This window comes from Myotis yumanensis, unplaced genomic scaffold (assembly GCF_028538775.1).
Source record: "Myotis yumanensis isolate MYYU_CA2020_CCGP unplaced genomic scaffold, mMyoYum1.0.hap1 SCAF_9, whole genome shotgun sequence".
NCBI classification, from domain to species: Eukaryota; Metazoa; Chordata; class Mammalia; order Chiroptera; family Vespertilionidae; genus Myotis; species Myotis yumanensis.
Genome location: NW_027223760.1, coordinates 70,362,415 through 70,379,993, shown reverse-complemented (window position 1 = coordinate 70,379,993; position 17,579 = coordinate 70,362,415). Strand labels below are relative to the sequence as shown.

Sequence of the window (17,579 nt, the reverse complement as noted above, 5' to 3'; positions counted from 1 at the left end):
CTCACATTAATATTTCCATTGAATAGCAATATTTTAGAGTGTGCCCACTTTTCTCTACTTCCACCTTATCTCAAGCACTATTATGTCTTGCTTGTGTTACATCAATAGTCCTGTCTTTTCTACCTCCAATCCATCATTTGCTGGAGAAATTTTCCTGAAAGTTGGGTTTGTATCATGACAACGGGAGTTGGATATTGGGAGTTTGAATTCCAGTTCTGTAACTTAAAGCAGTGCAACCTTGGACGATCATTTAATACATTGCTTGTGGGTAGTTTTTATCGCGCGCTAACAGGTGGCACGTGGCACAGGCCATTTTTGCTAATTTTTTTGCGCAAATAGCAACGTTCAGTAAAATTACGATAACTTTAGTTTATGTATTTATACGTTACCCGCATTCTACCGCTAGTCTATAAAAAAAGTATTAATACGTGTCCCGCGCTCTACTTACTACCAGTCAACGTAAAATGTATAAATACATTTCCCGCATACAACAATATCTCTAAGTCTCAGTTAATGAGGATAAAAAATAGAGGGAGGGGTTGTACATAAATGAGGCATTATTTGTAGAGTTTTTAGTACAGTACCTATTACTTGGTAATTGGTCCATGAAGCCTTTCATGTACCGTTTCCCACTTTCCAGCCCCAGCCCTTGCCACCTTCTTCATGAACCAGTATAATTCCAACCAGACTAATGCACTGAAGTAGCAGTTCTTGTGTGTCAGAATCTCTGCATTCTTTGTGCCCGATCACAACTCACCTTTCTTCTTTGGTTGGGTAACTAGTTCTCATTCAGGATCAGTTCTGGGACCACCTCCTTTAGGAGCTTCCCCTTTCTTCCTCAGCCTGAGTTGGGTACCCTCACAGCCAATGTACTCCTGTTCTGAGGAATGAGGAGCTGTGGAAAATGTGAGGGTTGTTGGAATTAGCAAGCATTGGTCCAAATCACAACCGTGTGACTTGAGCAAATGCTTAACTTCTCTGAAGCTCAGTTATTAGTAAAATGACACAGACAGCTATCTTATCGAGTGGTTGAGAGATTTTAATGGGCCTTGGGGTATCTGGTACATAATTGAATGAAATGAATAGCTATCATTGCATTGGCACTCTATATTGCAATCGTGTGCTTGTTTCTCTGCCTTTCCTCCTGGAAGGAAATCACACTGTTTTATTTGTTTTTGTCCCACTAAAGCTCACCACAGTGCCTGTAGGCCCTCAATATAAGTTTGTTAATTTCAAGAATGAATTAATGAATGAGGAATGAATAAATAACGCCATTGGCAGCTAAAAGTGGGATGGGCATTCAAGTTTAAATTATAATAAATTTTGTTGACAATCGCAGTCAGACTGTGAGAAATTCTAGGAAAGGACATAAAAGACCCTGGCAGGAAGCTGATAGATTTGTTCCAGCAATCCTTGTTGAAGCCATTGTGCCTCCAAGTAGCAGCAACATAGTGAGTAATTCTAAATATTGATAATTCTAAATCTTTAAGTTTCAACAGGGCACCAATGCCTTTAGAAGTTTTATTTTAAGTTTCTGGAGCTATAAAGCACAGTGAAGAAGAGAAAGGTCTAGAGCAGTGGTCGGCAAACTGCGGCTCACGAGCCACATGCGGCTCTTTGGCCCCTTGAGTGTGGCCACGAAGTTTCAATCACACTGTACGTGCGCGCCCGCACGTGGTATTTTGTGGAAGAGCCACACTCAAGAGGCCGCAGTTTGCCGACCACTGGTCTAGAGGGATTGTTAAACCAAATGCAGAGAAAGGCTGTATCTGTTTGCTTTTTTGCTTTTTTTTTTACTAGTATTTTAATTTCTGTTATTCCACAACATAGAAGTGATTCTCCAAACATACCAAACATCTGTTGTCTATTCACTGTTTCCCTGATGCCAGGCTATAGGCCATCTTTGTTAGAATCACCTTTAAAAAATATATATATTGTTATTGATTTCAGAGAAGAAGGGAGAGGGATAGAGAGATAGAAACATCAATGATGAGAGAGAATCATTGATCGGCTCCCTCCTGCATGCCCCCTACTGGGGATCAATCCTGCAACCCAGGCATGTGCCCTTGGCCAGAATAGAACCTGGGACCCTTCAGTCTGCAGGCTGATGCTCTATCCACTGAGCCAAACCAGCCAGGGCTAGAATCGCCTTTAAACAATATACAGGTGTCTAGGCTGTACCTGAACCCTGTTTAATCCAAACTATGGGGGAAGGGAGATGTAATACATATGTTTTATACAGATATTATTTTTCTGATATAGAGTTGATTTGGGGACTGCTAATCAATACTTATAGGTAGGATTATTGCTATGGGAATTCCAACATTAGACCTTGGGTTTCACATCAGCAGTGATGTTTTTAGTTTAGAGTTACTGGGGGAAAATGGCAGATAGCCATTTTGAGAGTTGAACATTCTTTCAATTTTTTTCCTGTCAAAGTTGATGTTTCTTTCAAGCCATTTTACAATGACTTGTAGCCAAAAAATCCTCATATATCACTAAGTGAGAATCCCACTATAATATTTGTGCTCCGTCTCTGTACTTTTATCACATCACAGTCCTTGGGGAAAAAATAATGTAGAGTTTAAAAATAGAAAAACAGTAGTAAAAAGTTCATGTAATAGATTCTCTGTGAGGGAAAAAACAAATATACCAGTTCTGGATGAAAATGGTGGAAATCTGTAATAATAAAAATCGCTCAGACACCAACACTTACATTGTTCTTGCTATGTGCCAAGCACTATTCTAAGTGCTTTGGACCTCAGACCTTAATAATAGTTCTGATCATGAAATTGTCTTATATTCATTCATTCATTCAACAGATTTTTATGGAATACAACATGCAAGGCATAAAATGGTGAACAGGAGACATGTTTGTTGCCCTTATGAAGTTACTACTATATCTCTTCTAATGTCAAGGACAGTTATTAGAATCTTGCTTCACAGTAATCAAAAGAGAAGATTTAAAAATCTTACTGATATTTGTAATGCTAGCATTGTAAATTCCCTACCAGAAATAGTTCCCTGTTTATTCTACAAAAAAATAAAAATAAAAAATAAAAGGTTCTTGGCATTGTTATCTCCTGGTGTAGGAACACAGCTCAAAAGATTGGAATGAGAACAATCATTTATTTCATGCAATATACATATAGGAAATACCATTATTTGCCAATTTCTGACTCACTCTGCTTCTGCCTCTAGGATTTATGGGGTAACTGACACCTCTTCACACTTTTGTCTTCCTACTTTGATGGGCGTTCCCACTCTCTTTCTCTAAAATTAGCAAAATGCTGAAAGAGCATAATGCAGTGATCTCCCAAACAAAAGGCACAGTGCTCTTTCCACAATGTTTGGCACCTGGAATGTGAAAGTCTTTGAAAATGTTCTTTCCGCATGAAATACAGCTCTCATGTGGTTTGAGGTTCAGACAGAGGAAACAGATCTATCTTTCTCCACATTAGGTATGTAGTGATGGTAGGTCGAAATGTTGTGATGCAGAGCATTGTGACTGTTCCTGTAAATATGCAAAGTCAAATCTAGAATATTCATAAATCCATTTTCTACTAAAAACATGGATACATTTATTTTTGAAATTATAATCATAATAAATCCGAAGGATTTATTAAGCACTTCATTTTACAGTAATAAAGCAGACAATTAAATCATTTGCAAAGTAAATGTAGTAACCCAGGATCCAAACTTGGCTTGAATTAGAATTTGTGTATATTTCATATTAATAAGTGAATTAAATATAGTCTGATTCCATTATTTTTAGCATGGTATATTCTCTAGACGTGCAAATTTATTTAAGAACAATGCGAACAATAATTTTAAACATTTATATTAATTATATCTCAAAAGATTTATAATTTGTAAAACATCTTTTGATTTCAGAGATACCAGTTTTCAGGTCATTATATAAATATATATTACTTAGCTTATTTTTAATATTTACAGACATCCTTGTATTGGACATATACATTATATATAATTATTGATAATGCCATCTGCCATTATTAAGAACTAAGAGATTGGTTCTGGACTCTGTATTTTTTATACATTCTCTCATTTAATCTGCACAATAACTATGTTAGTTTACATTGGTATTATTATCCTCATTTTGCAGGTGAGGAAACTGAAACTTTGGGAGGTTAAGTAACTTACCCACAACTGCAAGTAACTAAAGAGTTGGGATTTAAATTTAAGTCTTTCTGATTTCATGGTTCCTTAACATGTCACAATACATTTGCTTTCCTCAAAATGTTGATATGAACTAAATAGCGATAACTATTACATCTTTCCTTACCTGAGCAATAAACCACTTTGTGCCACTTAGTTCTCAGACCGGGGATGCATTCTGTGTTCCCACAGGGTTGAATGTCGCAACTGTGAGATTGGAGAACAGTGCGGCGCCATTATGCACGGCAATGCTGTCACCTTCTGTGAGCCATATGGTCCAAGAGAATTGGTAAGTACATGTTATCTATGTACATTATTCCAAATACATCGTCTTTACTAAGCTTTTTGCCAACATCTTCCTTATCATGGGGCTTTTAGTAACAGGTTATATTTTTCACCCCTATGTCACACATTATGTTTCAAATTCATTAACTTTAAAAGTGGTCAAATGACTGGCTTCCACACTAAAAACAGGGGACATATGGGCATAATATGAGTGACATATGACATATATTACACATCTACCTATCTATATTTAAATAATTTATGACTTCACAAGTTCTTGTATAAAGTTTTACTTCTAAACTTATGTTCTCCTCGCAAGCCAGGAATGTTAGATGAGCAATTTGGTCACATGATTTTTAAACTGTGTTCCCTAATCAGAAGAACTTTTGATGATTTTTTTTTAAGTGAAAGAGTACAGTGAATAAACCAGTTCTTAAAATGTGTGGTTTATGCAAAATTGTTCAAGAGAACGTTACTTTCCTTTAATTAATAGTGATGAGACTTAGCTTGCCAAAGATCATTTCTTAGATTATATGTGAAATGACACTTGAGCATTCTCAGTTGAAAACAAGGAAACCAGGAGCCAGCAGCACGTGGCTAATGAGCCTGTTGTTCCTTGATACTTCTTTTTGACCTGAAGAGCAGTTCATTTCACATTCTTGAAAGTGGATATAGGGCGAACGTTATATTATTCTGGCCCAGTTCCTTTGCACCTCCTGCCCTTCTCACAACATCTCTTCTGCTTTGCTTTTCTGCGTTTGACTTGAACTTCAGTGCTTCTCCTTTTCTCTCCCCATCTTCCTTATCGTGGGGCTTTCATAACAGTTTATACTTTTCACCCCTGTGTCACACATTGTATTTCAAACTCATTAACTTTAAAAGTGGTCAAATGACTGGCTTCCATACTGAAAAAGGGGGGTGGGGTGAGGAACCTAGCTAGACAACTAAAAGAAGATTTAGTTATAAAAATGTGAAAGTCAATTAATTTTTATAACATGGTTCTTTTTTTATGCTGCTTGAGTACCCCTTTTATGGCAATGGATACATTTAATTTATTAAAGATATGAGCCTCAGAACATTGATAAATTGAAGAGTTTTTAGTCGAAATTAGAACACAAACAGAATTAATTGGATGTAAATTAAAATAATAGATGCTCATAATTCAAGGCTCACATGGTGGTACAGTATTCCTGCAGACAAATGTGACTGGTACCGCAGCACTTCTTGAAAGAAATAGATGTGCTAGTACATTTAAAATAATGTACCATGACTGAATTAATTTTCTCTAAACCTTAAAACAAAATTAAAATTTTATCGTAGTTAATTGAGCTTAAAATAAATGCCTATTTTAGAATGTTCTCCCATTCAGTAATATTTATGGAAATGCTTGGCAAATTCTTTTTTTGTTTCTATTGATTAATAGGAAATAAACATATCTAAGAATATAATGAAGAGTTTCTTTAGCATAAAACTAAAGTGTCTACTCTGATCCCATGTATATTTGATCCTGATTTTTCACTGTATCCTCATTTATTTAACATTAGAGTTTATACATCCAATGGGCTCGTCTTGAGTTGTGTTATATAATTAATGTGAGATAAGCCTTTCAACTGAAAAGGAAAATATTCAAAATAATGTTCCTCATCCAAGAAAGCAAAAAAAGCATTTGCAGATCTATATTCTCATTATAAGTACTTTCCCTAAGATAAATTGTGTTGTGGACTCAAAGGCAATAGAATGAAGATACATTAACAAAGATAGGGATGACAGTCACATTTTACACAGTAGCAATTTTAATTTTCAATAATTGTATGCTGTATTGGGGTCCCAGGAGCAAATATATACTTATTACCCCAGTTGTGTTGACAGAGGACAGATCCAATGAAAAGTGAGGAGCTCAGGTGTTAGTTACCATGCTATTATGATTACTCAGATTCAAAGGTTTGCATGGTGCTTCAGAATTGAGTCCAATCAAAACTGTTCTACCTGAGAACAGATGGAAGTTATGAGCCTCAAACTTTTTTAAAAATATGCCTTCTTATTTTTCATAAATCGAATTCTTACTGAAGTTGTGAAACAAACCACAGGCAAAGACCCTTACTAGGCTAATGCTTTGTCTTTTAAAATGAAAAAGAGCATCTCCATTTTGAGAATTTAGTCAAATGGCCGTTTCATTTATTTTTTTTTTTAGTCAGAATTAGTGAGAGGCAGCCTCTGTTATCACACAGGCACACGTACATTTCTGCTTCCACTGCTGCTGTGCCTTGTGGCCCCCGCCCATTTATTCCGCTCACTGAAGTCTCCATATTTTTGGTGCTGGCGGCTAACTTTATTCATTCGCTAGTCTGAAATAAAGTTAATGAGGAATGACTTACCCACTCCTTTAAGAGAAACTGTGCTTTCTCAGAGCTTAAAACAAAATTAGTTATGTTACCCTCCATTTAAAAAAAAAAAGAAATTATTTATTGAATTATTCATATTTGGGAATACCTTTTAGCTACAAGGGTGAGTTTGGGCTAAAACATGATCTAACTCAATAAAAATTTGCAAGGAAGAAGTACAGAACAAACAGCCTCAGCCTGCAGTGAATTCTTCAGATTCATTTAGTATCATACCAATTTTCTACAGTTTGGAGTCCATTTGATCGTTTAAGAGTACTAAGATTTGGTAGGGAAAAAAAGTTATCTGCCAGACATTCATAGTTGCTGTATTATTTACCAAAAGCCCTTTGAGAGGCCCTTTAGTTTTCAGAATGTCAGATATAAAGGCTTAGTAGCTCTGCAGACTAAAATTACATATTTGAACTCAAGAACAATAAGTAATTTATAATAACCAAAGGAAAATATAGGTGAATAGATTTTATAGGCAATGCTTTTGTTATTTTTTTCTCTTCATTTTTTCTGTATTTTCTTGTAGCTGAGAATTTTACTAATAAACTAAATGAGTAAATGTACAGAAATGAGAGTCAAGCACTCTGCCAGTCCTTAGCTTTCCTGGTGAAGAAGGAAAAAATGTAGAATCAATAACTAATCAAAGTCTAGGGTCACCCTCAGTTAGCCATGTAATCTGAAATTTGGCAGTAATTCAAGCAAACTGCTGTTTGCTAGCATAGGTCACAGTTGTGGGACTTGATCACGCAGTTGACACAAGCATCGTTTATTGCACCACCAGGGTAGGACTCTCTAGTATATTTAATGCACCAGCAGTAGCAATAACCATGGTGCTTTTAACTTACATAATACCATCATTTTAAAGAACTTATATTCAGGAGTGTTTCATAACTCATCCAGGAATCTACTCAGTTACATAAAATCGGGGGGGGGAAAGAATGTTCATTCAAATTTGGTGAAAAAATTTTTAAATTTCCATGTGCTTCATTGAACTTTAACATCAGAGTATTCAAGTGGAAACTTGTGAGGGCAAATAGTTGGACATACTCTAAAAACATTGAAAATCACAGATTTCTTTTAAAGGAATCTTGATAAGGATTACTTACAGAATATTCTACTGGGGCATTTTACTTGCATGACTGGTGAAAGGAATGGAGCAGGAAAGAGAGTCCTGGGCATGGTGGTCCAGTTTTCCTTGAGCAGATAATCTGTGATAATGAGGGATTTAGATGAAATAGAGAATTTCTCTGACACTTGGCAGCAGTGATTTCTGCAGGGGTTAAAATCTACTAGGAGCTGGTCCCTATACTGATAGCTGGACAACTTGTACAGTGCCTCCCTACCCCTTTCCTCATCACCCTTCCTGCTTCATTAACTTTTAACCCATGTATGTGAAGCACACGCTCAGTCATCTTTCCGAAACGCGTTGCAGAAGCAAAATCTTTTGATAGTCACGTCTCAGCTCCATCTAGCGGAACAAGAGGCTTGCTCACTCTTTTGTCCACTAATTCACACTGCAATCCATGTCTTGGGTATCTCCGGACCCTTCCGCAGTTGTGGACTTAATCACATGGGGTCTAACAAAGTGCAGGGATGAGGCCAGAATGTCATTGTGGTGTCTAAGAGGTCCAAGTAAGACAGCCAACTGCTTCTGCCATGCTGAAAACACAGTTATACACTTTCTATTTTTTAGGGTCCAGCGATGGGAGGTGTCCCACACTTTAGCTTACAGGGTCAAGAACCCAACAAGAGAGTTGTTGAAAATGAGAATCTTAATTCTCATTTCATTTGAGCTGGTATGGATCAAAGTCAGTGCTCCAAAGAATAAATAAGTAAAAAACTTTTCAATTTAAATTTTTTTAAAATATATTTTATTGATTTTTTTACAGAGAGGAAGGGAGAGAGATAGAGAGTTAGAAACATCGATGAGAGAGGAACATCGATCAGCTGCCTCCTGCACACCTCCCGCTGGGGATGTGCCCGCAACCCAGGTACATGCCCTTGATCGGAATCGAACCTGGGACCTTTCAGTCCGCAGGCCGACGCTCTATCCACTGAGCCAAACCGGTTTCGGCTAAATTTTTAAAAAATTAATGCACCATTTCTTTTTCAGAAAGGGGAAAATTATGAAACTAAGAGGAAAAAATAGAATTGTGTGGGAAGGATATTTCTAGGCCCATAATTTGATTACTTTTTTTGGGGGGGGGGGGGGAGGTTAACAGTTTTATTGAGAAATACTTTACATATTCTACAAATTATTCCCTTAAAGCATACAATTCACAGTTTTTCATTTATTCATAAAATTATGTGACCATTGCCACAATCAACGTTAGAACATTTCATCACCCCCAAAAGAAATACCGTAACTGTTAGCTGTTATAATTCTGTTGACTATTCAAAACAGTCTTTTTCTCTTCATTTGGTCTTAATTTACCTCCCAGTTTTGGGTTGTTAACCTTTTTATGACTGTTGATGGAGGATGGAGGGTAGGTGATAGTGTGAGTGGATGGGGCTGGGTTAGAGCCCACACAAGATCAAGATGAACTGGTAGGTTGCCTACAAGCAGTGTTCAGCATATAGTAAGAAACACAGTAAGAGTGCCTCAGTCAGGATCTCACAGCTTTGTTTCCCACAGAGAAACAAGATAGATCTGTGTTCAGACAGTTCAGTAAAAGTAAACTAACCACTGGACAAATACAACCTCTGTTTATGGCTTCTTCCTTTCCTCTTCTTTTCCCTCCCCCCTCCTCTGTATATCTTTCACCATTTTCTCCTCCTCTCTATCTTGTCTTATTTTGGTATATTCCTTTTTCTAGATCACCACAGGCCTTAATACAACAACAGCCTCTGTACTCCAATTTTCCATTGGTAAGTGATTTTAGCAATTATAGCAATTTAACTTGGAAATGTTTGTTTTAATTATAGTGTACCATCAGGATTACATTGCCAAATGCTTTTAAATTTAGAGAAGAGTAAGTCTCAACGTTGCAGTAAATAATTTAAAACATTTTTAAAGTGAAATTTTAAAAAATGTTTAAATGCTACATTCTGTTCCCACTTCTCTCCTACAACCAATGATATTTTAAATGATACATACAATCCAAAACATCCTGTTATAGCAGAATTACCTTGCTATAATTGTTTTGCTCAGATTAAGATTGAAAGCTGTTCAATTTCCTGCACTCTTACTTAATTGGTAATGAAAGAGATCATTTTTGGTGGCTGAGAGAAACAATTAGGCCTTCATGTTTGACATAAATAATCTATGTTTCATTCAGATGTGGATAATTAAAAAATGACTGTATCTGGCAATACTTTTTAAGTGTTTTTGCATTAAAACTACAAATTCCTACCCAAAGCATTCAGTAATCAAGTGTTTATTGTTTTGCTGTCTATCATATTACTTTCCACTCTAATTTTCATAGGTGTATACTAATAATATCTGTAAGTTTCTAAAGGGAATGTTCTAGGTAAAGAAAGATACTGCCTTTTAGATGGAGGTTGGCTTTATTGGTTTTGGTGCCATCTCATGGAAACCTCCTCTTGACATGAGGATCGAGTCAGCATCCTCAAATTTCTACCATCTGCACCCTCCTATCTTTGGAGATCCACCATTAGTGAAAGGACTGTTTCCTTCAACGACCTCCTAGTCCTAGTTACAAATCCGTGTTCTCACCGCCAGGGACCCACTGTGGTTGATTGTATTTAAGAGCAATTTTCTTCCAGTCACATAGTTGTCACTATTAGGTCAGTGTGCCTCGGTTCAGCTTCTGTATGTAGTATGTGTTGCTTGCCTGGCTACAGTGTGTGTTATTTCCCTCGCACATTGATAATGTCGCCTACAACGACTTATAGACTATTTGGAAGTCCATGTGCAGTCAGCAGAAAAAGTATGAGTCAAAACAAAATAATGAGTCCGTTTGAATATTTTCTTTGATCTATTATCAGCAAGCTTTCTATCATGAGCATGCACATGATATTTTTATAATAATAAAAAGTACAGTTCATTGTTTTAAAGTTCTGGTGCTACAAAAATGAAGTTTTAAAACTCCAGCATGACAGGCAAGTAACTCAGAGGTCCTTAACCAGGACAGATACGTTTAGACTCACTAGGCTGTGAATATAAAAAGTAAGCTGAGTAATGGCTTCCGGTTTATCTGTACTCTGAGTATTCATTCTTCCTTTTTGTTAGGGCAATGAATATTAATTTCAAATATTATCTTCTAGCAATTAAAGAACACATCAGAATCCACTTTAAAATACGTGTCTCACAGTTCTACTAGTATTGTAATTTTGTTCAAGGTCAGAGAGATCCAGCACCAATTAAATTATCCTTCCTTAAAGAAAAACCAAAGGTCTGTTTATTTTGTAAAAAATATACTGTAGAACTGGCGTAGATTCTTTATTTCCCCACTTTTCAGTAGCACTCTACCATGAACAATAGAGATGATGAAAAAGGGCCATACAGGGGCTTTATTCAGAGAATACAGTGTTTGGTACCCAAGACTCAAAACTCAGAACAAGCACCCTGCCCAAGGTATTGGGACTAGACCCAAACATGAGACTAGCAAGAGCCCTCGATTTCCCCACGAGTGCTGCAGCCTGCAGGCCAGAGAGTGGTTTGTTATTTAAAGCATGAATTTGAAGTTTTGGTTAGAAGTCTGATGATAAACAGAGTCAGGGAGGAAAGAAAGAGGGAGGGGGGAGAGAGAGTGAAAAGGGTAGATAGATCAAGTTTATAACTAAAAAAATACACTTAGAAAGTATTTTTGAGTGTCAGTTTCTGAATCAAAAGTGAAATGTTAGCACGTCATTGTTTGGGATGCAATAGGAAATATTTAGTGAAAGAAATTATAACTTACTGCTGAGGGACTTCATTGGGAAATTTGCTTACTAAATTTTGAGAATAAAAATTCTTGGGAACTAAACAGATTAGGGCGGCTAAGAAACAATGTAGTAGCAAACCATTAGCTGTGTGGTGTATGGTGCTAAATAGAGGATAGTGGGCAGAACTTTGCAGCAACAGTTTTGTGTATCTCATTATGAGTGCTTGGAGGCACATTATTGTGTTTCTGTGGATGGTATGAAGGCAAGACTGGGGCACGCACACAGTTTTTAAAGATGTCATCATTGGGTGTATTCATCCTGAGCTTTACAAGCCCCACAATAACCAAATACCAAAATAGCAGCCACAGTTAGGTAACCCTTGCCTTTACAGTCAGTTCAAAATTATACCGAGTGTGTTACAAAAGACACTGTACATCAATAGTTCAACATTTTATATTTATTTGTGTATTGTGCAATTCTCCAAATCTATACTCGTAATGTGGTTAAATATAGTCTGTCAGATTTAGTGTCACTCCTCAGGAAGTTCTTTTTTTAAATATTTTTTTAAAAATTGATTTTCAAGAGAGAGGAAGGGAGAAGGATAGAGAGATAGAAACATCATTGATCAGCTGCCTCCTGCACCCCCCCCCCCACACACACTGGGGATCAAGCCTACAACCTGGGCAGGTGCCCTGACTGGGAATTGAACTAGCACCCTCATGGTTCATAAGTTGACGCTCAACCACTGGAACACACTGGCTGGGCAGGAAGTCCTTTAGGATGTTCGATGTTTATTGTTTGGTGTGATAATTCAGATGTAACAGAAATTTTCTATCATTATTTTTGGCTTCAATGGTGAATTATGTTTATATGCATATATAGCCATAATTGAATAAACTATTGCTCTGATGTTTTTGTATTGCTCTTGTAAACATTTTCAATTACATGACAAACATTACCCAAGAGTCTCAAGTACCTCAGAGATGTGTATACAGAAATTTCTTGAATTACTAAGGAGGACCTCAAATAAACTCTATTGTCCTAATGCAGCAATGCCCTCCCAAGATAGTCTGTATATATACGTGTGTATGTATATATCATATATGCCTGCACACATACACACATATACACACATAAATATACAGACTATCTGATCTAAATGAGTTTTAAAGTTAAAACATCTTAAGAATGCGGTTCTATAAACTGAAATTTATCACGTTATCAGCATCTAAATCATCTTGAAAAGTGTCTCAAAATGTTCTCAGTAGAACTTTTCATTTTTCCATTCCAGTGAAATATCTCATATCTATTTCTGTGCTGAGCTATTGATCTCTCACAATCCTCACTTGATTCATTAGATTCAACTTGTGGAATTTATGGTTGTAGCCTTGGGGGCATTTACCCATTTCCTTTAGATTTCCTTTGGGATAGGAAGAAAAAATTGAGATGATGCCCTTGTAAACCATTATCTTACAGATGCCTCCAAACTCTGTTTTGCCAGGCAGGGCCCTGTGCCCAGGGGAAGTGCTGGTAGTGCTTTGTATCTGTCATCCACTTAAGAATTCACTGAATATTTGCTGTGTATCCAGCATTGATCTGAGCTAACTTGAACAATGAAAAGACAGTGAAGTGAGAAAACCAAATATTTTCACAGTACCTGGGAGTGTGGTCGAAGGTCCGGATGAGCACTGAGCATGAACCCTCTAGAGAACGGCCAGATGGTGATAAGCAGAGATGGGCATGTGAACAGGTCCCGTGGTGACAGATCCCAGCTAGGTCTTGCAGGGTACAGCAATTCAGGGAGTCTTTTTTCTTGAATTATAGATGTTGCCTAAGGATACATGGGAATTCTTCAAGTTAAGGGGGATTTTTACCACTCAGTCTGCCAAGCTTGTCCCTAATATAGTGTTAATGTGGTAGAAAAGGTCTCTAGGCTCTTATAGTCTCTGCAAGGATTGCTCTTATGGGTTTGATGGAGGGAAGTTGGGGAGGGGGCAGGCACAACACTTGGGTCCTGCAAAGCCATAGGCTCTTATCTTTGGCAGCATGCTATAGACCAGGGGTCCTCAAACTTTTTAAACAGGGGGCCAGTTCACTGTCCCTCAGACCGTTGGAGGGCCGGACTATAGTTTAAAAAAAAAACTATGAACAAATTCCTATGCACACTGCACATATCTTATTTTGAAGTAAAAAAACAAAACGGGAACAAATACAATATTTGTATTTGCATGTGGCCCGTGGGCCGTAGTTTGAGGACCCCTGCTATGTATCTACTTGTCAAGACTGATAGTTTCTTTCAATATAATTAGCTATGTTACAGAATAAAAATAAATAAATAAAGACTCTCTGAAAGCCAACAGCATGAGTCACTGGAAAGAACACAAGTTTTCCATGTGAGGAGACAGGGTGACACAAGCAAAGGTTAGGATGAGAATGTGAGTGCCCTCCTAGAGCTGAAGGACCAGCCAGGAACAGCTATGAGCAATGTCAGGTAAAATTTTGGCTGTCTGAAGAGTTCATTTGCACCGGCTGAAGGTTTTTAAACTTATTTAATAGGCAATAGAGATCAGAAAAATGGCCTCTTTCACTCTTGAGCAATAAAAAAATATCTACTTGTCCAATATAGCCCATTTCTTTCTTCAGATGAATAGAATTCATCAGCCAAATGGGGATGAAAGGTAAAGCATTTAAAAACATATGCCATGAAGAACAAATAGTTTGGCTTAGGAGGTAAATCTGTCTTGTCCATCATGGTATTCTCAGCCCCTAGCCCAGGGACTCAAACTAAGTAGCTGATCATAAATATTTCTTGCCTGGGTGACAAGTACCTATTACAGAGACATTTATAATAGAATGTTACCAAGTGCTAAATTGGTGTGATGCAGACATTTCATGCCAAGAGAAGATTTTGGGGAGGTGATCTGAGGACCTCAATCAATGGAAAACATGACCCAGAAGGAAATGAAAAATCACCAAAAAACTGCTTGTAGTGAAGCCAGTAGACAAAAATATTATCCATATGTTTACCAGCTTGTTATCATTGAACCAGCTGGAATCTATTATTTGTCCATAATATATAGAAATAGAACATTTTTTCTTTGGTGTTACTTGTAAATATCCTGAAGATTTGGAGTGTTGTGTGTGTGTCTATATATTTTTTTACTACGTTGTTTTTAATCATCTTAAGAGAGAGGAAAGTGATTAATTCATAAATGTTTTATGTTTGCAAATTGAGATACAAAAAATATTCTTAGCCTGAATTCGCATATGTACTGTACGTGCTACAGAGTCTCTGAGATAAATGAGTGCTACTCATTTTGTATGAGTATATTTTTTAAAATAAAAACTAGAAAATTAAAAAGGTATTCTTCTTGATAAATTGAAAGATTGATTTGGAAAAGAAATCTGGCATTATTTTTCCTCAAATACATATAATGAATAAAATGCCACTTGTAAGAGGTGTTATATTGCGTTCGGCATAAAGAAAGCAGGTTTTTCCCTCAAGCCTAATTCATATCCTTCTTAATTACTCGGAATTGATTTAATAGAGAAACTCTCTCAACTCTTTTAGAACAGCTAATTCAGAGGGAGGAGAAATTGATGTCTCCATACCTTCATATGAATTATTGCTCATTTCTTCTATAAACTTACTGAAATGTATTTCAAAATCAGACTCTCATTATTTTCATGAGTCACGCTTCTTGGTAACTAAGACCTTGGGGTATTTATTATGAAATAGTGAAAACCTCTTCTGGAAACATGGACATCTTTAAATATGAGACTAACAAAATCTTTGGTGACTCGAGTTCAAAACAAATATAAGTAAAAACAGAATTTTAGAAAATTTAATGGTAAAAGTAGTTTAATACATATGTTTTATAAGGTTAAATATATATTTTATTTGTGTCTAAGATTCTTGGATATAAGAGATTGAAGTAAGTTTGCTTATGATGATTTTTAAATGTGTTTCTATTCATTTCAGAGAGATCCCTGAAGGGAGAAGGAGAAAGAGATAGAAATATCAATGATGAGGGGGAATCATTGACCGGCTGCCTCCTGCACAGGGGATCCACCCCAAAACTCGGGCCTGTGCCCTGACCGGGAATCAAACCATGACCTCAACCACTGAGGCACACCAGTTGGGCTGCTTATAATGATGATTTTTAGATCCTCAATGCTCTATATTGACACAAACTGAAATATTTTTATGTGGAACATTTCTCTCTTATCTAAATTTAATAAATGAAGGTTTGGAAGTCATTATAATTCAGGTTATCCTGCTTCTTCATCCTGAAGTTGACATATTCCCTTTTAATGTATATTTGTAAAAACCAGTAAACCTCACTCCAAGTTCTTAAATCCTATTTTAAGTAATAAAAGGGAATATTCTCAAATATTATAAAATTCTGCTAAGCTTTTGTAAAAAAAATTATTGAGATTTTGTTTATTATATTCTACCTATGAGTGAAATCATATGGCACTTGTCTTTCTCTAACTGGCTTATTTCACTTAGCATAATGCTCTCCAGGTCCATCCATGCTGTCACGAAGAGTAAGATTTCCTTCTCTTTTATGGCCAAGTAGTATTCCATTGTGTAAATGTACCACAGCTTTTTTATTTACTCATCAGTGGTATGATGGACATTTGGATTGCTTCCAAATATTGGGCATTGTAAATAATGAAAGAGAGAGAGAGAGAGAGAGAGAGAGAGAGAGAGAGAGAGAGAGAGAAGCGCTCATGTACATGGACAACAGGATGGTGGTTGTAAGGAAGAGGGGAACAAATTGAGGTGGAGGAGGGTATAGGAGGGATAAATGGTGATGGACAGAGACTTGACTTGGGATGATGAACACACAATACAGTGTACAGATGATGTTTTGTGGAATTGTGCACCTGAAACCTGTATAATTTTGTTAACTAGTGTGTCACCCCAGTAAATTCAATAAAAAGGGAAAAAAGATGATTGAGATTAATTACAAATTTTTTTGAATTATTAAAACTGATATCTAGTTATTGTTACATGAATAAAAATACACTTTGAAGGTAGATACTATGTCCTTTTCCCTTTTGGAATATTTAATTCATTATCACTCACCTTGATGAGGCTTAAAAGATAAATGTCAGTAATTCATAAATTCATAAATAAGTTGTAGTAATATTTATTGAGGGCCATTTTAATAGATGGGCCATAGCAGCAAACCACAGGATGAGAAGAAGCTGATCATTGATACAGACTAAATGGTTTCTCCTCCATGAAAACTCATCCCATTGCCCAGCCTGTGTCTCTGATCCCCCACTTCCTCTGTTTATTTTATGGTACTTATCTCATTCTGCTTTGCTTTATACAGTGGCCATTTCTGCATATCCACTTTCAAGCTTAGCTGTTTCTTTGGGGGATAAGAAGTGAAAAATATCCCTCTGTGTAAATAGGGCTGAGTTTTGCTCACAACTAGAACTAAATAAATATGAACTGAATTTAATGAAAGCCAGGGGTTAGTAAAGGGATTTAGTGATGTTCCAAATTGGTGCTCAATGCTATACCTGTTGTTGACTGCTGAGGCAAGGAGTGTGCTGAATGAACTCCAGGGGCGATATTAGAACTTGACCTGAGGCAGAAGTTTTCACTTTCTTATCAATCAAGGACTCCTGATCAAAGACTCTTCTGTAGGAGAGATCTTTAGAATATGCCATGTATATCACAATGTCCCTGCATCCATTGTGTGGAAAAGGAAAGCCTAAAGCCCTGCCCAGCCTTCAAGGAGTTTATTATCCAACTAGAGGCCCGGTGCATGAAAATTCATGCACTGGAGGGGGGGAACCCTCAGCTGGCCTTCCCCCTCTCACAGTCCACGAGCCCTCAGAGGCAGGAGGTGACCCGGTGATCAGGGGAAGGCGACG

The 17,579-nt window shown here is 36.9% G+C and overlaps 1 protein-coding gene across 2 annotated transcripts in view; it reads left to right on the top strand.

Moving 5' to 3' along the window:
- RELN (reelin) overlaps positions 1-17,579 on the top strand; it is a 423,783-nt gene that overhangs the window by 195,906 nt on the left and 210,298 nt on the right. For both annotated transcript variants that reach the window (XM_070424598.1, XM_070424599.1), the window contains exons 7-8: positions 4,372-4,468; positions 9,671-9,722. In XM_070424598.1, the coding sequence (XP_070280699.1) occupies positions 4,372-4,468; positions 9,671-9,722 (149 nt within the window). The remainder of the gene's footprint in view (positions 1-4,371; positions 4,469-9,670; positions 9,723-17,579) is intronic.